The sequence below is a fragment of the Bactrocera dorsalis genome, chromosome 1 (assembly GCF_023373825.1).
Source record: "Bactrocera dorsalis isolate Fly_Bdor chromosome 1, ASM2337382v1, whole genome shotgun sequence".
Taxonomy (NCBI): Eukaryota; Metazoa; Arthropoda; class Insecta; order Diptera; family Tephritidae; genus Bactrocera; species Bactrocera dorsalis.
Genome location: NC_064303.1, coordinates 29,515,416 through 29,542,355, shown reverse-complemented (window position 1 = coordinate 29,542,355; position 26,940 = coordinate 29,515,416). Strand labels below are relative to the sequence as shown.

At 31.8% G+C, this 26,940-nt stretch overlaps 1 protein-coding gene across 9 annotated transcripts in view; it reads left to right on the top strand.

Moving 5' to 3' along the window:
* LOC105223294 (sodium/potassium-transporting ATPase subunit beta-2) overlaps positions 1–26,940 on the top strand; it is a 104,504-nt gene that overhangs the window by 7,257 nt on the left and 70,307 nt on the right. For 6 of the 9 annotated variants that reach the window (XM_049446648.1, XM_049446637.1, XM_049446621.1 and 3 more), the window contains exon 2: positions 1,119–1,929. In XM_049446648.1, coding sequence (XP_049302605.1) covers positions 1,800–1,929 — 130 coding nt within the window. In that variant the 5' untranslated portion in view covers positions 1,119–1,799. The remainder of the gene's footprint in view (positions 1–1,118; positions 1,930–26,940) is intronic. The other 3 variants (XM_049446643.1, XM_049446657.1, XM_049446645.1) reach the window with 2 other exon arrangements.

Here is a 26,940-nt window from a genome sequence, read left to right as displayed (position 1 = left end):
GTTCCAAATGAACAACCGATAATATGTGATTTGCTAGTACCAGATTTTACTTCATTTGTTCATGGAGTTGATTCAAAGCTTGTTAAAAATACTAAAAATAATGTTATATAACTTTCATATGTAGTTTCGCAAGGCTAACAGTAAACACCTTATCAACTTTCTTATGGTGTTTCTTTTTCAAAGAAGCCCAGCTTTTTGGAGGTGGAGCCATAATAGATACTTACGATATTCTATCATTGTTTATACTATAAATCTACAAATTTTTAATTCTCTTTACTTCGGTTGCGATGGTAAAATCTCTCCAAATTTGATAAATTTATATGCTTTCAAAACGAAAATTTATACTTTGAGCGAAAATATTACTAAGAAAAAATCTTAGAAGCTTTTTTGAAACCTTCAAGTTACCTAAATAGTAGATCAAGTAAATATTTTCTATAAATTTAAACAGCAGAAAGAATTAGTATTTTATGGAATACTACTTTGATGGAGAAACCTTAGAAGCTTTTTTGAAATTTCCGTGAAACTTTAAAGCATTAAATAAAATTTTCGTAAATTATCACAAAACATTATTTAGGGGTTTCATATAGTCTCATAAAGTTATAAGATACTTCATATTTTTAAGCCTGAAACATTTTTAGTTAAAAACAACATCGTTTGCGACAAGAAATGTCGATATATTTAGTGAAAGCTCACAATACGTATGGAAGCGCTTGAAATGGATATGTGATAAAGAATGAAAGCTGATGTGGGTATTAACTTTAGAAGTAATTGTAAAAGAAAATACTTTGATGTAACTTTGTAACAAGAAAAGTCGAAACTTTGTGAAAGCTTTAAATATGAGTATGTGATAAAGATTCAATCTCATTGTAGTATTAAATTTAGAAGTTATTGTAAATCTATAAATTGGTAAAAACTTAACGAAAGCTAAAAAAACTTAAAAGCGTGTGGCTAACACATAGTGTGGGTGAAAGCTTCCAGCGCATGTGAATGAATCATTTGTATTTTGTGTCGTGGAAAAATTAACAGTTACAAACCTTTACATAATAACATTACTATGAGGTGATGGTGGTACGCACAACTCAACTAACACAAAAACTTTCACTCCTATCCTCCTATAGGTGGCAACAGCATTGATATTCCAAATTGACGAATTGCAATAGCCAACTCGTAGTATCACAGTGAAAAATAATATTTAGAAAATATTCTAAGACGAACATACCAGTGAAAATAACCTAATAAAAAAACAATAAAAATGTTTCGACCCAGTTGATTAAGAGATAAAAGAAAATTTCATAAAAAAATTTAAGATAAATTAAAATATTTCCGTAAAATAAGAAAAGTTAAAGCTGAAACCAATAAAAACAGGAAAACTGTAAAACTGCTTGTTGTTATACGAAAAAAACAAAATTACTAAGCAAAAAGTTAAATATTAAATACTCCTATAAAGAATTATTTCAATGACATAGCTAATAAACTTTAAATATTACCAACAAAAATAGGCGACACAAAGAACTAAAAATAAAATAAAAGTAAAATTAAAAACATTTGCATACCACAAAAATAAGTGTATAAAGTTAAAAAAAAAAAAACAAGAAACCCTCTCAACTGCTACACGAGTTCAGTCATCGAATCGACAAGTCAGTTACAATACAATAAAAACAACAAAAGTCGAGCAACTACAGCAGTAACAGTTAAGAAACGCCGTAGCAGCAGCCACAGAAAGAGCAGTAGAAAATCAACCAAAAGCAGCAACTTCACTAAGAGCGCAGCCTAAAGGAAAAAAGCACAAGACAGCAAAAATGGCCGACAAGAAGATAGCAGAACAATACTATTCGCCACCGCCAAAGATGGGCAAATGGGAGGGTTTCAAAAAATTCATATGGAACAGTGAAACTAGCCAATGCCTTGGACGAACAGGAGGCAGTTGGGGTAAGTACCATTAAAAGAAGAATACATTTGATTGTGCATTTTGATAGGTTATTGGTGGGAGCATAAGAAAAGCGTAGAATAAAGTTTTTTTATGTAATCCTCACAGAATTTGGTAGCTAATATGCAAGCATGGAAGGGTTAGGGCAAAAGTGTTTGCGCAAATTTTGAAGATTTGTTGTGCATTTTATTTGGTGAACTTACGGTGTCTATACACTGTAAATACATATTAATATAATGCTTGTTTAGCGGTAGTTATGTAAATCAATAATTCGTGTTATTTGTATGTATCAAAGTTAATAGATAAATTTTCTACATATAAAAGCAAAATAATTGCGCTTTACTTTATATTTGTTCGGGTAAAATGTATTATCTTCAAGATACTTGTATATTTGACAGGTTTGACGTTTTGCACACGCAACTACCACTTATGATTTATCTATAAAGCTTATTAAACTCTTAGGCGGCTTCAATTTGACTGATAACTGTCAAAACTATCACTTTACGCTCAATAAATTGCATTTATTGTTTACGATAAAAAATTGACGGGGGTTGTGTAATAATCATTATAAAAATATATGTAAGTGTACCATTTATAAAGGTTACCTATATGTGGTAGTCAGCATGAAGGGAGAGGTATAGAAAATCGATTTCCAGCGAAAAGAATTTTGTTTGCCATATAAAAAATATTTGTAATGAGTCATGGCATACTATATATGTATATATATAATATTAATAATATATATTTCGTCATAATATATTTATTATTTTGATAAAAAAACTGAAAATCTTACTCCACTCATTTAAGGAGCTGTATGCAGGTAGAAAGCCGAAAAACGAGTTGTCCAGATCTTTTTCTGAGAAAAATTTTAAATTCATTGATCCAAAACTTTGCACACATACTATGATATCTTTTAACTGTATTTTTGGACTTATTATTAGTAGAAATACTTATTTGGACATATATTACAACCGATCTCCGGGTGGTCCTCTCAAAAAAAAAAAATGTTTTGCGGTGACCAGTATATCTCTGAACTAAATCTTTTGAAATTAAAAAATAAATACAAACAGTTTTCGTTAAAGTAATGTTAAAGTAATGTTGAATCTAGTAATTTATTGGAGGAATAAGCAAAATAAATATTTTATTTTACGAAATGACGGCTTCTAAAAAAATACATTTTGACCAAAAATTTCGGATTGAAAGTATTTGTAAAAAATATATATTTATTGATTGAAAAATGTAAATTTTTAATTATTTGTTAAATTAAAAAATATATTTAAGAAGTTCGTGATAAATTTGAGACTAATCAGTTTAGCAGTTTTCGAGTAATGCCCGACAAAATTTCTTGTATGCTCGTTCGAAACAGCGAAAACGGTATTCTTCTGCAGAGAAGAGAGTATAAATATATTATTCATATATACGTACATATGTCGTTTATTAGAGACAAGAAATCGCTTACACAGCTCAACTAGGGGCATGCTGATCACCCTTAAACCACTTCCTAGTGCAAACGTGTCACTTCTTAGGTAGCCTTTACCGCCTTAATAGGGCAACATGAATGACACAAACTAATGCGTCTATCATCATATAGCCGCACAAGTGCACGTTAATTAGAGATTTCAAACGCCTTTATAGCCCTAGGGACGTGACTAGCGCCCTAATATCGCTTATACTGCCAGTCGCAGCAAGCAGCCAAAAACCGCTTTGGGGTGCAATATTTGGAGTATTCGGATTTATGAAGATTCAGTCGAACCAATGAAATGGTGAAAATTATTATCTAATATTCCTTTCTCTACAATGCTATAATTCCTATTCAATGTTTTATTTTCTATATTTATGATCTGCCAACCTTTATTTAAACTCCATCGGTCATGCACTACTAACAACTTGAAAAGCATTCGCGTAAATAACAATTTCCAACAATAAACATTGCATTTTACTACTAATATTGCAAAAATAAAAATTGGCAATACTAAAGTGAAATAAATTGCAAAATTGCATGCGAATCATGATAACTTTATTTATTTCACACGACAATTCTGGCGCCACAAGCGTAGAGACAATGCTTGAAAACAACATTATGGGCAGTTTTAGTGAACAGACGGTGATTACAGTTGGAGATAAATGTATGAATGAAATTGTTGCACTTTGGCTATAAATAACTTTCTCACTTCAGTATTTTAAATAAATTACACGACTGTTATATGCCAACAGTGTTGCAGTGTTAATGCCATATCTTCGAATCTTCAAACTAAACTTTTAATCTAAATTAATTGTTTTATTTTTCAAAGATGTAGTTACATGTGTTGTAATTACTGCTATGAATTAATTGATCTGATTAATTTGTTTGCAAATATTAGATATTAAAGATTTAGGTAATTTCTGTAAATTTTAACAAATATTATGGTATGTCGCTACTGCTCTCTATTTATTTCTTTCTCTAACTGTTATTATAACTTCGCTGAAATCCGAATACAAAACTTCAACTTCAAAGTGTGATTGCTATAGATCAATACTTGCTTCAAAAATACCCTGCTTTCTTTTACTTTTTTTTAAACCTTAAAGAGTGTAGAAATTGTACGTTCTGTTTATCTCATTCTTCAAGTATTTTCGGCAATCTCGGAAATTTACTACAGTCGGTAATATTCTTTGAAATATTTCCCTCTTTGGCTTATATGAGGCTAGAATATGAACTATATAGAGATTATATCCATTTTACCTAATAAGGGCAAATCGATTTGATATCCAAATCTCTTGTTTGATATGATCCCTTTCAATGAATTGGTCACCATGACAAAGATAGATTTATTTTAGAAACAAATTTCATCTGAAGCTGTAATATTTTCTGATCATTCTGGCAATTTATGGGTTCCATCTCAAACATGAATCAAGCTAAATTTTTGATAGTCTGCTCTGATGTCTATCGTATTCCAGAGAGAGCGTTCTGCACATACTGGCCCAAATGGTAGTCGTAAGAGGTAAGATCTGAGCTATAAGGCGGTTGCGACAAAACTTCGCAGCTGCTCTTTTCCAAATAGTTTTTAACCGGTCTTGCGTTGACAAGATGGAAATTATCTAGTTCTTTCAGCAAACGCTCACTTCAATTTGATAAGTTTTTGGTGGTAGAGTTTTCCATTACTGGTTTCATCCGGTTCCAGAAGCTATAATGTAGTATGGCGTCATAGATATTTGGCTTTGTCGTAGATTTGTCTGGCTGACCAGATTTCACATACGATTGTTTGCATTTGGGGTTGTCGTAAAAGATAATAATCAAGTTACGCCATTTCATCGCGTGAATGTATCCTGCGGCCTTTAAAGCGCCGCCTGAGTTACTCGCAGAGATTCTGGCGAGCTCTTCTTGTATTTAAAATCTTCATCGAGCTCTTAATACTCATCAATAAAAAATGTACTAATATTTTTGATCAACATGCCTCAAGGACATTATAATAGACTTAATTTAACTAAATTGATACTATTGCATAATACTAAAGCTAACTATACTGGACTTTCCATAGAAGTTTTCTATAACCCAAAATCAATTATAGCCTTGGTAGTACTACTAGTTTGAAAAAAAAATCCAAAATTTCAAACCCCTGATTATTTTTTCCATACCATAACCGCTTTTTTCCTACATATTCTCTGCAGCAAACAAACCAAATTAAAGAGTTTTAGTTTGAGAAGCTCCCCAACAATCTAACTCAAACACGCATAAATATAATGTCAGCATAGAAACACATACAATCATACATAAATAAATTGGTCGCATGCGATACGCTCGCACGCATTAAATCGATCGATTGCTCGGAAAAGTATTTGTTCGTGGGGTTGCTTGGCCAAAGTTGGCTAACACATGGAGTAGTAAGTGAATACATATGTACACATTCGTTTATGACAGCTGCAATTAGATTGAACACTGGTGTGGTGATTGGAGTTAACCAAAACTTTGTGCTGCAACTACGAGTGGAGTTTTTATGCCCACTTTTCTATATATGTAGGTATGTAGTATTAAGTGGCAAGCAAGTGGTGTATGTTGTCGTGTTGGGTTGTCACGTAACACCCATTGTATTGATGTTGTTGCTCCTAATATTGATAAGTCTGTATGTGTACGAGTACATATTGTATAACGGTGTTGTTGTCGTATGACTAATCGTTTGATAGTTTCGTGCTTACAGCACATGACTATAAAAAATGTATGCTCCAATTTTACCTCTTACTAACTTTTCTTTGGACTTTTATTAAGTTTCCCACACTTTGTGTTCATTTTCCTTTCGATTGTAAATTTATCTATCTTTTGGGGTGCAAACTATTCTCGAGAATTATTAATGATGTCGATTTTATCGTAGATAACTTGAGGTTATATACAGATAAATGTTTATATATTCATTCGATTTGTAATTGACAAAAGTAAAGGGTTTGGGTTGTTTTTTTTAACTTGATTTATTATGTAATTCCTTTTTCTCTCATAGTCAAAACCAGAAATATATAGAAACGAATATTTTTAGTCATCGAACCACTTTAGGTACGGGGTATTTCAATGTATTGCTTCAATACACCCCCTCTAGCAATGCTTAGACCTAGTGAATGCTACCTTATTGGAGTAAAGTTATATAAGAGTGTTGGATCTCAGATTTTTTAAGAAAAGTAAATATATCACAAGACCTTCAAATAAGTTTGACTTACTAGCAACAAAAATTAGAATTTTATTATAGTGATATATCTGAAAACATAAGATTTATAACATAGAGGAGATCTTTGAATTTCCCTTACAGCACATACTTGTTATAGAGTAACGACTGGTATGCGCTCGCTTTTTCCATTCTCGTTCATTAAGTTTCATCATACTACTCTTAGTCTTTTATCACCGACTGCATACGTGAATACTTTTCTTTGACGCTTCATCAACCATTCTCCAAACATGACCAAACCAGCTCAGCCACTGGTTTTTTATTCGCTAGGTAATGTAAATGCTGAGATCCATCTTTTACACCTCGTCGATTACCCGGACATGAATGTCGGGGCGAAAATCTCGAATACTGAAGCGACAGTTCATTACATTTTGACATCGTCCATGCTTCAGCGCCATACCGAACCACGGGTACTAGAAGCGACTTCTTGGTTGTTAACTTTGTCTGTCGAGAGATACAGAGCCCATAATAGCAGTGATTTCGATCTTTTAGATGACAAAAATATTGCTGTCCTTAATTACTTCAAAAATATAGTCTCGAGTTACTAACTTGTTCTCTTTCTCATTCCAGCATACACAGGGATTTTCTCATAATTTCCCTCATTAATTGACAGATACATTTTGGCAGATTTTCTCTCGATAGTCCCAAAAGCTTCGGATACAACCTACTTTTCTAATTTTATCTATTTCATCGCCAAGCAGTTGGATACATTGCAAAAATATCGTGGCCGCCTCGTTGAAACCAGTTTTGCGTAAATCACACTCCATTAAAGAGGTTACTAGGTAGGGAATCTTCTCTTTGAAACCTTGCCTGTTATTTAAAAGTTCAGAGAGGCTCGTTATTACTTTGAGGACACTGCGGCTCTTTCACAAAGTCGTTCTGCAAATGCGTTATAATTTTGCAGGAAAATAATGCGGCAAACAGACGATCCCTGATAGAGCTAAAGAAAGCTGCCTTGTAACCGACGAGGAGATGGCTGGTGTCGATTTCATATTCTCGCGTCTTTTCCAAAATTTACAATGTGATTTGCTCAACTGTGGAACGACCAAGTCTTGAGCAGACCTTATATGGTTTTATCAGTTTGGTGGCAAGTAGTTTCAGACTTTCTTTTTTGCTGCACAAGAACTTTGCATGTATACAATATATGTACATTCGTGCCTGCGAGAAAGGATTTTGTGGGTAGTAATATCAAATGTGTATGTATACAATTTTTCATTATACGAAGTTTCCACCCTACACACCATTCGAACTACAGTAAACACAAAAAGAATATATTATATGTACATATGCATAGGCGAATATACATTTTCGTACGTTTTTGTGGTGTTAAATAGAAAATCAATGCTAACTTCATTCCTATGGACTTGAATGCCAAAACGCCAGCTACAAATTTTTATAACAATAACCATTTTGTTGTTGTAGGTATTACACTTGTGTAACTGTTTATACCCAAAACATTGAAAATAATAGTTTTCAGTTAGGATCTTGTTGGTGTTGGTATAATCAAATTGGAAAACTTTTTTGGCAGCCGAAAAATAAGTTTGCCTGAAGACAACTCAATATGATATGTGTGGGTATTTACCAAACATATTTATGTACTACATACTATATTTGAAATTACTACTTTGCGAGTAAATGGCTACAGCCTGCCTATCGTGCTTAACAACTACATTTGCTACATTCTCACAACCCCAACTAGCAATATAACCGCTTGTAAATATATGTATGCACCCATAAGTAGGTTAAAATTGTATTGTATCTGCTGTAATGCTACGTGCCATTCTTGTCATGCTATTTAGAAGTTTTTGAGGACGTCTTGTTGCGCTTATTCTATTCGTAGTTGAAAACTATGGAAAAAATGAAAACAATGTCCAAAATTATGTAACTGTTTACGTAACCTAGATGTAGTGGAGGAGATAAGCGCAAGTCTATGAATGTAATTTTACGTGTAACTGTATGCAGATACAATATAAAGCATTATTTGTGTATGTGTAAATAGTATGTAGTAACTGATTCATAGTAAACCATAGCCGTATAATAAAAAGCTAAAGTTTTCTCTTCCTTAAAAAAAAAAAAATGAAAAAAAAATTGATGGCTACCCCTATTATCAAGCACTAATATTTCAATTTGTATTTAATAAATATTTTTAATTTCTCAAACAATAAATTTTCTTAAATTTTAAAATGGAAATATTGAGTGAAAAGTGGCAACATTGTAAAAACAAATTTATAGAAACACTGCATCCCTCAATAATTGAGTTTTATTGCTACTAGACAAATAAATTAAAATGATTTAAAATTATGGGGAAAAACGTTTGTTAAAATTATATATTAAAATATGTTTATCTTCAAATTTATAAAAAAAAATATTTTTCAAAAAACAAAAAAATTGCTTTAAAAAAATTTTTTATTTATATTTTAAAAAATGTTTTTGTTTTTTGATTTTAAGAAAGATTATTTTTTTGTGTGTTATGGATTTTTAATAAAAAGTATTTCTTAAAAAAATTTTCTTAAAAACAAAAAAAAAATCAGTTTGTTTTTTCAACACAAGAGTATAATAATATGTCAAGCAGTTTGTAATCACTTTAATATAGTTTTTTTTAATGAAGCATTCGATATTTTGATAGTTTTCGAAGGCCTTTAGAAATTTAAAACTGCAACTATTTATTAAAAAATTTTTGATGATAATAATCTGTGATACACGTTAAATTCAGAAAAGGAATTGATGTGACAAGTTTTCTAAAGAAATACATTTTTTACAATTCTACTATAGTCGAAGTGCTGACCATAATAATATGTTTTCACTTAAAATAACCTTTACTACAGACTCTCGAGAATAAGGCGTTCTACCAAAAATTATAATTCGGAATTGGAACAAAGTTCCTACCAAAGGTATAGAAAAACCTTGAAAGTTGATTAAGAGCCACACCTGGTGAAATATATTAAAAAAGGCGGTTTTTGAAAAGTTAAAAAAAATAACTGCAAGACCACACAGTAAAATTTTGGAAGAAAAAAATTAAATATTTTTCGAGTTACTAGCGATCTTCGAAGGCGCTACAACGAAAGGTTATCCACTGTTCTCCGTGTCTGAAGTTACTTTTAAAGGCATATCTTGTCGAAATATGATTTTTTATAATTGTGTCACATATTTTACCTTTAAACGAGTATCTTCTGAGCCATTCGAGTTTAAATTTAGTTTTAAACTAAAATTGGTTCATTTATATATAAAATTAGTTTTAGAAATTGAATGAGAATTATAAGGAAATAAAATACATGAACGAAATTATTCCAATTGTTAGGTATTAATGCGCTTTGCATATGTATACATTTTTATAAATATATTTATTAAATAGAATTTATATTTGGTCACAGTTGGCAATAAAGTGTCCGGAACTGATTAGTCTGATACTTCAAAGTGCTGAACTAACGGTAATAATTTTCCTTTGCTAATTGAAAAACTTTCTCTACGAATTGCTCTAAAATTTTGCGTTCCATATTTGTTGCTAAAACACCTCGTCAAGGTAACAAACGCAAACAAAAGCTCACAAATCTAACAGCTTCACAGTCACTGCGCTTGCTAATTAGTATGCACTTCAATGCAAAAAAAAGAGAACAACAATATTTAATTATGAAAGTTTAAAGCGCGATTTCAGGCGTAATTGCTATGTGCACATATAAAATTGTTTTTGTTGATTTGCAGCAAGTTTGAATGACATTTATTTATTTATATTTTGTTTAATTAAATGCGATTAAACCTGCTGGGTTGGAAAGTAGAAATTGAGTGATGAAGTATAGGAGTTTAACAAACTGCATATTTTAACTGATTTTAAAGGTAAAAAGAAACCCTGTTTTCTTTATAGAGCTAAGTCTGGTGAATACGACGTATGAGGTAGCAGCTCCCAGCCAAGTATCCTGAACCGATTTAGCTTAGTATGCAGGTAAATTGTCGTATAACAAAATTATGGTTCATGTGTGTTAATTTTCCACACTTTTGGATCTTTTCCATAACTTTCAAACAGTATAAAATTGTTTGTTGTCATTTGCTTTTGCCTCAATGTATCATCTTCATCTAATATTGTTTGTAGTTCGGTGCCTTCAAACTTTTCTGGTAGTTTTCCACTTTTTTTTAAAGTCTTCATATCCGAAACATTTACCAAAAAGTGCCGAGTTAATCGACAACTGGCATAAGGCAAGGTTTCCATGACCTTCTCAGAAATATTTTTAGCAACGCTTTTAAAAATAGATTTTAAATCAGGATAACTGCCAACCAAGCGATAACACATAATTTAATATCGACCATAAAGAAATCAAGAAAATGCCATTACATGGCGAACAAGCATAATCCAAGCGCATTCGAAATGGGTGACAAAAATGGAAGGAGATAATCGCCATCAGCTGCAGCAACTCATTCGATTGGAAAAATACCACTGCAGACGTCAGCAATATAATAAATAATGCAATTAGCTTGCAATCAATTTTGCAGACCGCACTGCGATCAGCTGCAGTCAACTGCAGACATTGCCCAGTGTCCATTTAATATGTGTGCGCGTGTGTGGTATACAGAACTCTGGTTAGGCAATTTATTTTCACCGCATTTTCTGCACAATTCTTTCTTGCAACAACTACAAATATACTTTGTTATACTTCATTGCAATTGGTGACATTTTTTACCAACAACAACAGCCACCAAGACTTACTCATTGCCACGTAGTTATACAGCATTACTTTTTGAAGTCGGCTGCTGCAATCGGTATACAGCCGTGCGATATATAATTGGACAAGATGAAAAGGATGTCAGGCAGCTGGCGCTGATAGATCGATTTCCATGCATTATTCGTGATTTTTCCGAATGAATGGACCGTCGTGATAAGCAAAACTGGGAGAGAAAGAGAAGGGAGAGAATACTATATACATACATACTATATATAAGCAGTCATGAACAGTGGTAGATATTTAATTTCAGAATTACAAATAGCTGCAGTCAATGCCAGGGAAAAAATTGGCTTGCAACTGCTGGCCATGAACGTCGGAAATAGAAGAAGTAATGCCTGGAATTCCATTGGGGCGTGATGGAGCTGAGAGGAAACAGGAAGTTGCAAGTGGAATGCAATGTAGAGCGAGTGAAAATTGGCCCGGAAATGTAGTGCACTAAATTTACATGAAGAACAATTTGAATAATTGCCACATTTTTGCATAGCAGAATTCGCCAAATTACTCGAATGCCGCGCTAACAACTCGATGGTAATTGGAGTAAAAGGGCTAAAATATATGTACATATGTAATTGTTAGTCATTTAAGTTAATGACGGGAACTCTTTTGTAAAAGGAAGCAAATGGGAAGTTGGGAAAAAAAGCGAATTATAATAAAGATGTTTCTAAAGAGAATGGGAGAAATTGAGTCCAAAATATGCATGGTTAGTTAAGATTGAATATGAGAAAATTTCTTCCGACTATTTAAAATGGGTTATAATGGGATGTAATAAATAGATGTTATATTAAGATTGAAATAGAATGCAATTAATAATATTAGGAAAGAGCCGAATTGATAAGAAGATAAATTAATTAAGAAAAGGAAAATTAAATAGTACTATTTATTAATAGAATAGAGTTGACCATATGTAACTTGGACTGATGCATTCTTAATTTTCATACGGTTTTATACGAAGATTAGAATTTTTCGGCTTATCCACATACTAGTTGAATATGGAAGTATGATATGAAATTACTGGCAGATTAAACTTTAGCTAATGAGCCTAACTACCAAACCTCTTTGGTTTTAAAGGAATAACGAAATATAATTTATTTTGAGTTGTGTATTTTGCTGTGGCAAATTGAAAAGGTTGCATTGTTTGACAGTCGCCGAAGAGCTAGCACAATTTCTGTTGGAAAACCGTGTCTTAACCCAAAAAACCAGCAGAAACTAGCAGAAGAGAGCACAAGTTAAGAGCTTAAAGAGCTGCTAGTTTCTGCTGGTGAAATTTCTACTAGCAGAAAATAGCTACAACCATATGAAGAAACAGCTGTTAAAACACATGAGTAAACAAGAGAGATTTGACGAATTTTCTTTGATTTTATTTACTTTCATTGTTTTGGATTGTAACTATTTTATTGATTAATTTTCAAATGTTGATATGAAGTGTTTCTGAAAAACAACATTTTGATATTTTCCTGTTAATTTTTTGATGGTTTTCAGTTTCTTTACATTTTCATTATTTTGCTCTTTGTGAGACTAACTGTAAATCTTCTTCTTTCTGAAAGCTAGTCGCTACCGACAATTAAGAAACCAAGCTATTAACTGACAAAAGATCAAGAACTTTTTATTAAAGACTGAACATTAAATTTGATCTGGACAAGTCTATATAAACTACATGCGCAAATTTAATTGTTAAAATTTTTCCTTCACCTTTTGGAGTTTTATCTCCATACGTCAAAAAGTTGTCATGTAATATGTGTATATTGGATCAAAGGACTCACGGCGCGTTTTCGAAGTGAATTTATCTGTTTCAAAAACAGAAAACGTCAAATCTGGCGAATTCGATTTATGAACATTGCTTTCACCCATCAGTGATACTTAGAAGTTTCCGTTAGAGTTCATATTTTTTATTAAGTTTGTTATAAAAGTATTTTATATTCGAAAATATTCGAGCGACTAAAATCAAATCATTATAAATTCTATACATATTGTATTATTATTCCGCGGATTAAAGACATATCTATGGCAGAGATTGCTTTACGAAGGCAACAACACAATTTGAGCTTTTGAATCTGACGCATAGTGGCTTTTATAATGAAATTTACAGTTTATGTCTTCTGAGTTACTACAACAGCATGCTTCGAGAAATTCTGAAGATTTTCGACGAAAGTACTTAGTATATTTGTTATTAGTTGTGGTGAAATTTATTCATAGTTACGGGTCTACTTTTGTCGTGCAACAGAAATTCATATTTCATTTAAAAATTTTTGTTTTTTTTTTCAAGCAGAACTTTTAATTCCAAATTTTAAAATTATTATTTTTTTATATTCATGTTATAATTAAATTTGCAACGTGAAATGCAATTTGAAATAATACATTTTTCTTTATTTCTTTACAAAATATGTTTTTATTCTCTAAATTAAATCGAATGAATTTCATGGGAATTACATTTTATTGGGAATAGAATTAAACTTTCGCTTGTGCTCTGGAAAATGTAATTTTCAATTTATATTTAAAGAACATACTTGGAATCGCAAGTTGGCATACTATGTACTCACATATGCACATACTACATTTCCGTATGTATATATGCTTGTACGTGCTTGTGTACACAAAATTTGTGTGCGGAATATTTCTTTATCAAATAATAATTAATTCAATTGTAATCAAATGACTTTGGTCGTAACATATAAATAAATACATATACATGTATGAACATGTGTATGCAGTATTTTCGATTTAAACAAATGATAGTTTATATACTATACTAGTATGACTCACTAAAGTAAAAACCGAAAGGAATGTCAATTGGTTTTTAATTAAATGCCAAAAGCAGTAGCTTTTAAATCAGAACATATTTTTGTTTACATTCCAGGAATTTCAAATTATGAATTGTAAAAATAATTTAAGATTATCATTGCTTTTGCAAACTCTTTTCCCAAATATGAAAAATTCACTAAATTTTATTATTCCTCGTCAACTGAACTACTATATCTGTACAAACATTTACATATGTATAAATGTGAGTACATCAGGGTGCCTCAATGTTAAAAATATTTTTATTTGGTATAAAAAAGTCTAAATTTTGAAATATGAAATTTAAATTAACATTAAAAAAAGAAGAAATTTGCTTAATTTTCAAAACAAAATAATTTTTTTTCTATTTGATGTAAAAAATTACTAAATTTTTAAAATTTCCAAAAAATGAAAATTTCTAATTAAAAAAATGAAATGAAATGTGCTAGATTTTCAAAAAATGTTATATATAATTTCATTCTTACCCTATCAAATATTTTTATTTGATGCAAAAAATTACTAAATTTAGAAAATTTCCAAAAAAAAAATTTGAAAATTTCAATAAAAATAAATTTACTAAATTTTCAAATTTTAATAAAAATAAACTTACTAAATTTTCCAAAGTAAATATTAAATTTTAATATTTTTAGTAAAACTAAAAAATATTTTGTTTTGAAGTAAAACAGTTTGAAAATTTCAAAAAAAAAATCGCAAAATTTTCAAAAAAGTGCATCCCAATTTTTTTAATACTCTCAAATATTTCTATTTGACATAAAAATTACTAAATTTTTAAAATTAAAAAATAAAAATACTAGATATACAAGTTTTAAATTTAGTAATTTTTAAATGGCTCTATTTACTCCTCTTGCAAAGATATTCATACGTTGCCTATTTTTCAAGGACTTAAATATAAGATTAGAACACTTTTTTTTCTAAAAAAAAAAAAATTAATCATGTGTAAATTCAATTTTAATTAAAAAATAAAAATAGAACCCCTTTTGGATGTTTTGAGAAGAATTTTCACATCAAATAGAAACAGTTGAGATGGTAAGAGTTGAAATAAAGAGAAAAAGAAATTTTATTAGAACCACTCTAATGCATATTAAATATATGTACATGTATACGTATATAAACATTTTCTTGTAAATAATAAATTTAAATTAAATGCCAATGGTCTTCATATCCACTCTCAGTTTCATATACACGCTTATTTGCTCTCTCATACTCACTGCATTTTCGGCGGCCTTTCCATACACGTCATTGACATTGCAGAAGTTTATGGTATATGTACTCATACATATATGTATATATGTGTGTAGATATAAAATATAAATAAATTGAATATCAGTCGGCAATGCGCCGCTTAATTGTTGTCAATTAAAATGCGTCAGCAAACGAGAAATTAGCTGTTTGACGGCATTATTCTCTATATGCTATACAATAAACAATAAACAATAAATGATCTAAAATTCTATAAATATGAGCACAAATAGTTACAGATGTCTGGAACTATTACGAAATAATATGGATAATTATATAGGTAAGTATTTAAAAAAAGCGAAGACGGCTTAGTTACACTATTCAGAACTCAAAAGAAGGTCTGAACAGATTTTAATGATCTTTGGTTATATAAAATTAATACTAATCAAATAATGTATAACAATCAAATTAAAATATCAACAAAACTAAAAAAAAATATTCAAAAGAGGCAAACTTTGTAGTCGCTAAACTCGCTAAAATTAAAAAAGGAAATTTGTTAAAAATTACTTCGAAAAATTCATCAATTTATTCCGCGTGACAGCATATCCTGCGCACAATTTCGTGAAATGTATAACGTTGTCACGCGTATCCTTTGCATATGTTTCAGCTCTATAGTTTTTTGACACACTGTCAGCTGGGAATACATGAGAAGCTGCAGTGGATTGTACGTCGTTGCTGTCAAAGTGATAAGCTTTACAAAAAATTCTCAACTTGACACCGCAATACCAGTATAATATGAAAAAGGACACACAAATGTATCCACAGTACAAACAATATTAAAAAAAATATGAAACAGCAAGTATTTTACTGTTGCAATTGAAGGTAGCTGTGTGCATATACCATATCACAATACTGCGAAATACCTAGGCATGACCCTGGACACAAAACATAGATGGAGTGCACATGTCAAAAAGAAAAAAAAAAGAATTAGAAATAAAATTCAGAAGCATGTATTGGCTATGGGGTAAAAACTATGCAATTTCCACATATAACAAAATTCTAGTCTACAAGTACGTGCTCAGACCAGTTTGGACTTATGGGATACAACTTTGTGGCGACTCAAGCCCTAGCGTTGTTGAACAAATCCAGCGATTCCAAAATGAATTTTTAAGATGTCACGATCTTGAATGCGATCACAGAATTGACGCAGTTGTTGCATCAATCAACAAATGTGCAAAGTCTCATATGGAAAGACTTTCTGACCATGTGAACACTGAAGCTCTTGTTACTTAAAGTAATCGGAAAGAGAGGCTTAAGCACAAAAAACCGGTGATACGGTTATGCAGTAGCCAGACTCTCTTCAATTTATATTTTGTATTATACAATAAGCAAAACAAATTTTTATAGTCGGTGCTGGAACATTTAGCTTCAAATTTTCACACGACCTTCTTATATATACAGGGGGATCCATTTCGAAATTGTCTTTTTTAAAGAAAAAACGCAGAATCTTCACATTTAATTTTTTCGATGCTCGTTAATGACACGATCTTTTGCTCCAAGGCCTGAATCGGAACGGCATATACTTTAGATTAACCCAACAGGAAAAAGTCTAACGGGGTGATATCACAGGATCTTCATAGTCAATCTACCGGCCCAAAACGTGAAGTTATCTGCCCACCAATGTTTTCTCTCAATAAGTCTATGGATCGCCATTCTCACTGGCATCATTCTTGAAGAAATATGGAGCGCTGATTCCATTGACAAACATACCTCGCCAAACCGTTGTTTTTCTGGTTGAAATGGCAGCTCTGGAATCTCTTCAGATTACTGTTCGCCCTTAATGCAGTTGTTTACATACCCATTGAGTCAGAAATGGGCCTCATCGTTGAACAAAATTGGGCTCGAAAATGTCGGATCTTATTGGAACTTTTCCAGAGCCCATAGAGCGAGGCGTTATCGCTTGAAAAGTTCAAGTATGAGCTGTATTTTGAACGCTTTTAATTTAAGATCTCGACATAAAATGCGATAAGTCGTTTTATACGTTTGTTCGAGTTACTGAGAATGGCGCCAAATCAACTCTCTACGGTCTTCGTGTACACATCTCAGCCACGGCTGCTGTATTTTCTTCATTGCGCACTGGACGTGGTCTATTCGGTCGAATATTATACAATAATGAATACTGAATCCCAAAATGGGTGACGGTGTTGCAAATAGTACCCTGAGTGCGCCGATTTTGTTAACCATAAGTTGAGCGAAGCGCGCGAAACACATTCTTTACAGAAAGTGAATTAATCAAGTGTAATGATTTGTTCACGCGTCAGTCTTTCCATGATGAAATGGACATGACAGCTTGACAAGTATCACACGTGATCTGTCAAAAAAGGCTATTAAAAAAAGTACCTTTACTTGGATCACCTGTTCTAAAAGGATTGCAATACAAGCACGTGGAAGACTGTACGATAGAGCTGTGGTGACATTTAAGGGGTTTGGGAAGAAGAATGTGGTTCTTAATCTCTTACCTAGTTTTGTTGAATTTTTTTAGTTGGAAAGATAAATTATGCTTTTAGATGGAATACCAAATATATTATACTTTATACCATTATTTTAAACGGAAAGTGTTAACTCATCTATGGTCCTCTTTGAAAGAGCAAACATTTCAAAATTTTCTGGCAAATAATAACACAGAAAAGTATAAAAGCTAAATTGTTATAATTCGTAAAATTTTGGACTGTCAGATAATTCTGTTCTCACATACATTGAGTTAACTTCTCAGCAGTTTAGATCTCTCCTTTTAAAAGAAAAAAATTGTGCTTAATAAAAACAACATTTCAGCTTTTCCTATTTAAAATATCTATTAACCGATTTGTGCAATTATAAATAACTTAATAATAAATTCAATATATCGTAATAAGCACCTACTGTATATATTTAACCGTGCCATAATTAATAAGAATGGCATGTAACATTTCGAAAGCATTACGTTCGTATACATACAAATACAAATTTATTATGACACACGTATAATCACTGTGTCTTTAAACATTATAATTTGACCTGCATTTTCGAAATCGTTTCGATATATACATATATATATATTTAAATGCATATTTGTATTTATGTTGCGGTTTCTTAATGAAGACAAGCGGATTACATCGAAAAACTATTCATTATTCAGCTGTGCCTTATCATATTTTCACACAATTCGTTAATGCAATTGACAGCTCATTTATTTACGATTGCGATAAGGGAAGACCTAATTGTAATTATGCGTATATACATATAAATATGTACTATACATATACATATGTATGTATATATGTACAGTAAATTTGTAGAGACTCCAACACTAATATGTAAATATGCACTAGCAGAGGCAGGTTGATAATATGGACTTAATTCAATTAACTACTCAGTAATTTAAGCTCAAATCCACAGATGTTTTTCTTATATGTTAATGGTCATTTTACGAAAGCAATTAAATTAGTGATTACCTTATTTTAAATAGCTTTTGCGGAATAATGGTTTAATTAACAAATATGGTACATAATTGTTCATCTCCATCAGACCCTGCAATTAGCTAACCCTAGGCAGTTTGTAATTTTATACTTATGCAATGATTTGTTTATCGTTACTTAGTCTTATTATAAGAGAGATTTTCATCGCAGTAGTAATGATAAATCGTCGATAAGTTGCTCCTGAATTTGATCTGCAGAGCTTCGGAGGGTCTTTTAGCATATTTCACATTCACCAAAGTTCCATTTTTCGGAGGAGAGGTTAAAATGAGCGCTATTTCTCCACTTGAATGCATTCTGAGCGTCTTTTAACAGGTACCCCATGTACTGAATTACTGGTATGTTTCAAAGAATTGTACTGAATAACTATTTTTAATCAACTAGTGTATGTATTCTAATTTGGCTACAGACATTACCCGAACAATTACCACAGATAAAAAGATGAGAAAAGTGTAAAGCTATCAACTAATCTTATCTTTTTAGTGAGAACTATGTATGGTGTATGCTTGAAAGGTTTCGATGATTATACCTATGTACACATCATTTCCATTTTTACTGAACCGATGATTAAACTGGGTCAGCCTTGTATGTTATAGCCCTCTTTTAATATATTTTTAATATATTAGTAAGTCCGCTTGTGTTAGGAGAGTATGCTTCAAAGAACGGGAGGAAAGATACTTAGAGTATTGTTGGGGCACATCACTATATAATATAGAATTCCTGTAATGATATCTATATTAAATAAGCGGAAGTGTTATCTTCTGTTCGTCGAAGATCTGAAGTGACTTTGTTTCTAGTTAATATTTTTCTTTCCAATTTAGTTACAGATATTTCCAGAACTCTTGCCAACCTTAAAGGAAGGATAAGACAGGTTTAAACTCGTTTTGATTATATTTATTGAGCATTAAAGAAATCTTTATTTTTCAATAAGTGCTACAGATCTCAAAAGAGTCTGTGTTTGTGGTTAATAATAAGAGATAATCTGTGTTTATATTGCAAAGTTACTTGGTTGTAATACAATATTTAGAGTAGATATTTCTGCGGCAATTGGTTGAAGCCTCTAAGAAGTAACGGAGTGGTATAGCTTTCTGGGAGCCACTACCAAAACCAAATGCTACGAAAATTACGCCCTTCTAAGAGTAAGATGTGTTTTATTTTAAGATTCTCTCGTGACTTAATTACATGCAATATAGATATTCTACCTATTTCCTAAATTATGTGTGTTTAACTACGTGATCCTGTACAAAAAATATTGTCCAGTGAAGTCTCTTTTATTTGTAAATTTTCAAACTAACTGCACAACTATGACATATTGACAAATACATCTCCCTCTTCTACGCTTTCAAGCGACTCATATTAAATCACTGGCGATTTAAATGCACTTCACTTGGATGGAAAATAAGCATTCTTTTCCCATTTTTGATAACGAGTCCAACTTTGCTGAATTTCAGCATTTATTCATTGTATACTTTTGCTCGCTTTACTGATGGCTTTCGCTTAAAAATTGTTTGCACTCAAGAAGTGCATTAAAAGAGCAAACAAATTCGTAGAAAACAGGAAAAAAACATATTTCCAATGACAGTTAGATTATTTTCATTAACTTGAAATTTCAACCAGAGCGTGAAAGCAATGCGCTTAAAGGTAAAAGCAAAATAGAGAAAGAACTATTTGAATGGATATAATATAAAAAGAAGCAAGAAGCAGAAGCTTTGACTAGCAGTGTCTTTTTTTTCTTGACATATTCAAAGCTAAGCAAAATTGCCACAAAAAAGGATACAACGGAAGTGCACAAGGACTACGCATACTCAAGTTACACAAATTGTAGCAAAAAAGTAGCGAAGAAAATATAATCAATGTAAAAAATATGAAAACCTTAAGCTATAAGATTACATTGTGCGCCAACTAAACTTCCAGGTAAGCAAAGCAATACAGAAAAAAGACAGCGTCGCGCAGGTGGTGGAGGGTGTGTAACAATCTAACCTTGTGGGCGTGTGCAAATCCTCAAATGAATTTAAAAGCACTAAAGGCGCAGTATGGAATTTCAGAAAAATATTTAATATACATATGTATAGTATATGAAAAGAAAGATGGAAATAAGAGTTCACCTCCGCATGACAAAATAAAAAATGTGAAATATGTCGAAAGATGGATGGGGCAGTGAAAATCCTTGAACTATGTGGAAAATTATTGCGCGTGCCTGACTATGCGTACACAAGTATTTACAATTCTAACCTATTACTCTTTACTACAAAACTATCTGTATACATACATATGTTGTTTTGCATTTTGCAATACATTGGATAGACAGTTGCCCGCGGCAATGATTGGCTTGGCAGCTGGTGAGCAGAAGGCGGCGTCAGCGTTGCATTGACAGTGACAAAGTAGTTGCAGCATAGTAAATGTAAGAGTTGCTTGCGGAAGTTTACGCGTATAAGTGCACTTCCTTCACCTTAGTAAATGGTTACAAGTAATAACTGTTTTTTTTTTTTCACATTTTACTTTATAGCTGTTTAATGTGTTTGTGGGTTTACGACAGCGAGTTGTAGAGAACATTTTGAGAATACTGTTTTTTATGCTTTAAAATTTTATATTTTTATGTTAACTGAAATTTTTCACTTTTACTTAAGTATAATTGTTTATCTTTAACACTATTCGCAAGCAATGATGTGAGTGTAAACAAGAATTTAATGTGGCTTTAAGGCGTTTAATTAATGTTCTTTTAAAGAAAACATTTGTAATAGTATAATTCAAAGTATTGCCCATTTATAGCTATAACGCTGTCATATTTTTTTAGTAGTTAGTGGATTCTATCAAAAACAAAAAAAAAAAAACAAAAAAAAAAGAGAAACGCCGTCAATAGTTAGAAGGGAAAAAATGTAAACTATAAGATGGATGGGGCAAAACCACTTAGCAGCTGTTTTCCAAGTAGCTTTTAACTCGACGTGTAATATTAAGCCCAGCGTTTTCATGATGGAAAATTATATCCTCGTGTCTAGTCGTGAATTTGGGGAAATTCTTTGGGCACTCGCTTCAATTTATTCCATTAATGATTTTACTCGGTTTTAGAACCACTGAATATAGCACTTTTTTCTAATACCACAAACTACAAAGCATTTCATTGGCGTCGAGAATATTCGGCTTTGCCGTTGATTTGGTTGATTAGCCAGGTTTCATATATGACTTGGATCCATTTTTAATCACTATTCACAATCTAAAGCAAAAATTACTTCTTTTCGTAGCCTTCAAGTACCATTTCTGACATGAAAAATAATTTTTCAATGCGTCTTAGCTTTAATTGGCAGCAAATTTCCTTGGTTTTGAATGTATAGGGTTTTGATATGGCTGCTTGCGAGACTCCCAAAGTCTGTGCAAGCCCTTCTTACGCTGCTTGCTTCCAGTTTCTTATTTTTAAACTTTTTTGGTCGCACAGGACGATTTTTCTCTTCCTCACCAAAACTATCCCTTTTTAAATCGTTCAAACCAACTAGAGCTTGCTGACCATAAAATCCCACTAAAATACAACGACTTTTGGCTGAGGCTGATGAAGAAGAACTTCCCGCAAAAGAACTTTTTCAGGCACAGAAAGCATTATTGTTGTTTACGCTTCGAACAATTTGTGAAGAGAACGCCCTTGAACATCAGCTTTGCAATGCATGTTCGTAATATTGAAACAATGGCTAATGTTTAAGCTACGCTATCTCTTTGAAAACCGAACAAATATAAGTAGAAACCCACATTAATGTTATCTTACTATAACCTATTAGTGACCTTTGAATATTTCGGGCTACGAAATCCTGGTCTCACAAGGGGTATGTACTAGCTTAGTCTTGTGGTTTCTGGTAAGCTCTAAATTTTAAAGGAAAACATAACTGATTTAGCTGGGTTCTTAATCTTGGAATAATATGTTAGGGACAGCACAATTAACCCAATATATGAAACTGTACTGTATCTTATTAATCATCTTTTGCTAGTCTGTGAATGTACTTTTTGCTCTCTCTTTCCTTATTTTTGTTAAGAACAATTTTCTATCTGATTTCTCTTGTTCCGGCAGCTCTTAGCAAGTGTTATTTTAAATTCGATAACAGAATGGTTTGTTTTATCAACCAATTACGATCATAAGCATAGAATTTGCAGTTATTATTGCTCATTCACAGCGTGCTGGTAGGTTTAATGAGGGGCATAAAAGATATTTTTACATTGCTCTGGGAATATTTTGTAATTTTATACACTAGGGGTGTGACTATCAAGATTATATTAATCTATAATGGTAAAATATGAAAATACTTAAATTTCCAGTTTATTAAAGAAAAGGCGAAACAATTTTAGAGATTATGCAACTAATTTTAAACGAACCTTGAGGTAACAAATGCTTTCTTTATTGAATGCCTCCAAGCTTTAATTATCACATTGAGCAGAACTAGAGTATAAGATGATTTTGTCAATATTTTTTTATAATTTTTACTTTCCACATATAAAATATAAATATGTTATTGAAGTCTAAAAACATATAAAACAAATAACTAACATTAAATTGTTAGAAATGAGTCCACCATAATTTCCAACTAAGGTTCTTACCATAATAATATTGCCATTGTATTATAAATGATAACTTTCGAGCAAATTATGCCGACAATCTCGAAATTTAAAATTGTCTTTGGATTTGCAGGAATATTAACTTGAAAAGTTAAATATGTATATATTGCAATGAAATAAAAAGTTTATGAGAAGTTAGTTCGGAATAACGTTCAAATTTGACTCAGGCTGGTACATTTAAACCGCGCGCATAAGCCGATTCGAATATACCTATTTACCTGATTGGTATTAACTTTGTTCTATTTTCATGTGAAGTTAGATCTCCATATGATATGTTTTGGGAATTTTTTTGGGGAGTCTACTTTATCATGGCATATCATAGAGAGATAGCAGAGGATACCAAAGTCTCTAGTGGTTAATGTTTTGTTGATGATGATTGTCATTGCTAGACTGATACCGTCGAGGAAAAGTCACAATAGAGATGATTGACAACGTAGCTGAGGTTCCTTCATTCATCAAAAACATCATTACAGGTGACGAGACGTGGGTTTATGAATATGATGCCGCAGCTGTCCAACAACCCAGCGAATGGCGCTCCGAAAATTGCACGGAAAAACCAAAATTCTCTGAAGCCACCGAAGGCCATCCTAGTTGAGAGTTATAACAAGTGTATGGAAAATTTACATGTTTGCATTGACTCACAGGAGGTTGTTTAGAAGGCGGTGCCAAATCTGTACTAAAATACATGAAGAATACAATTATCTATCGGGTATATTCGGTATTCTTATAATGTTAAAATGTTCTTTTAAAACCACTAAGAGCCTGGGATTGCTTTTTCTTAATTATTCAATGGAATGTTGGCAGTAATAGATAAGCTATGATCTATTGAGAAATTATAGAAAAGTTGAAGCGTGAAAGTTCGTTTACTCAAATCGGAGCTTTAAAGTTCAGTGTTAAGTTTTTTTTTAAAATAAGCGACAAAATTAGATAAACACCAATATAAAAATAAAAAAAAATATATCTAAAACTTGTTGTTGTGATTTAAACAGGTTTTTATGTTGAAGTTGTTACTGAAAAATCCTAAATTTAAATATTCACTGAAAAAATAAATAAAATTTAAATTTAAATTATTTTCATTCAATTTTTTTTTTTTTAATTTCTGCAACGTTTCACTGAAGAGCCCAAAGTCACACCCCTAATTGCTGACAGTGAATGCACATAATTTTTATTGCTGTATTTACACTGCATATGCATATAACAATTCGATTTAATTGAAGTCATTAATTCAAATGACATGCTGGTTTCACTTAACTTGAAAATAGAAAAGCAAAACAACAGAAAAGTGAGATGCTAATTGGAATACCGCACGTAAATATGAAATAGGGTGTCAACATGCTAAACGATATGTGCCTACATATATACACAATAAGAGCACTTAAATGCGTACATACTATTAGACAATAACATTTTCGAAGAATTGAACACAACTACAAAGCAAAAAGAAATTTCCGATACAATTTGTAAAATGGTTCGAATTTTCCGATGCCCCTGTGGTGAGCATAACAGCAATTAAAAAGAAGTAGAGTAAATTGTTTTCAAGTATGTCCCTACTACTTGATCCTTAGCACCGTAAGTCGTTAGTTTAATCTTGGTTGAGGGTCGTCCAGCGGGTGGTATGCGGTTGAGAGTCCTAGCTAGCCAACCTTGCGGCTTTTATTTGCCTAGCAGTTGCTGCTCTGCTGCCTCTGTGTTACTAGCTGCAGCACCTACCGCAAAATGTCACTGGCTGTGGTTGTCACACACACATATACACACAAACACACTCACACACACAGTGGTGTTCCAACATTTGCAGTTCCTGCTGTTCCAATGATCACAGGCGCACGCAAGGAGTGAAAGCTTAAGGCGAGCTTATTTTTTTGTCATTTGTGGTTTGCAATTACTGTTTGAATTTCCTTCTCCTCTGCAAATATCGAATAGCTAGTACGACATTTACTTTCATTCTTTTTCCATTTCGCCTTCTGTGGGTGCAGCTGTTACCATGCAACGCTCACCGCAGCTGTTACAATGTGGCAAAATCACTGATTAAATTTCCATGCACAATTTGCGCAACTTGCACGCAAAAGCACGCACTTACCGACATACACATATATACAAATATTTATATATACCATTTGTCTATAGCCACGTCAAATAAAGGGAAATGCAGTAAATGTCAAGGCTGCTGCTGAAAAGCTGAATGTTGGCAAGCAAGGCAAGGGGGTACGGGTAAGCAAATGCAAGTGACTAAAACACTCGTGGCGTTGTATGGCTAAGCATTAGAAATATTGCTGATTAATGGTTGCACGCACTTCGTTGGTTAATTCAAAGCTTATTTTTTCTAATTAATGTGAATATGGACTGAGGTCATTAAATCAAAATAGCGGTGTTTATTTTAAATTTATTTATAATAAAATGAGATGAAAAGGGCTTCCCATATTTGTAAAGAGGCTTAATATTATTGAACATATGTATAAGTAATAAGTTGAAGATTAATTTGTGGATATTTACTAAAATTTCAATATTTCAAAATATAATTCTATTAAAATTGTTTCGAATATATTTAAACAAAATAAAATAAAATAATATAAAATAAAAAAAAATAAACAAAATAAATAACTAACTTCGGTTCCGCTGAAGCTAGAATACCTTTCGCAGGGTCAAGTTTTCCGCTTATATGACAGCTATAGTGGTTCGATCTAAAAAAAATTATACGGATATTGTACTTATGCCATAGATAATACTCCCCCGCGAAATTTTGTGAAGATATCTTGGCATATGATTTCAAAAACCGGAAATTAATTTTTATGGTTCGGTATGCTATAGTGATCTAAATAATTTCTTCGGATATTATACCAATGCTTTTGGGCGATAATCCTGAAAATATTTTCTCAAATACAAAGTTTTCCCTAAAAGGACTAGATTCCGATCCTTCAGTTTGTATGGCAGCTATATGCTATAGCAGTTCGATCTGAATAATTTCTTCGAAGATTATATCGTTGTCTTACATAATAATTCATGTAAAAATTCGTGAAGATATCTCGTCAAATTAAAAAGTTTTCCATACAAGTATTTAATTCCGATCGTTCAATTTGTATGACACCATATGGTATAGTGGTTCGATATCAGCGGTCCCAACAAATAAGCTGCTTCTTTGAGAGAAATGGACGTGTGCAAAATTTCAGATCGATATCTTAAAAACTAAGAATGACTAAAGACCATCTAGATATATAACTCGTTCAGGGCATAAAAATGAAAAATATAATTAAAATTTTATTTTTGAATAGTTATTATATGCAAATACTGACCTAATAATTTAATTATACAGCTTTTACTCTCAATTATATAAAATGGCAACCCCATATCACGGAATTTATAAATATCATTTTTAAGAGATTTTTTCGCTATATTCATAATAAGACACTAATATACATTGATATATTCCATTTGTGTAAAAAAATATTCTATATTCCCCGTTTCCAAATTAAATAATAATTTCAAAATGCAAGAAAAATTATTATTATTAAAATTTGTTTTTTTTTATATGAAAATCAAAT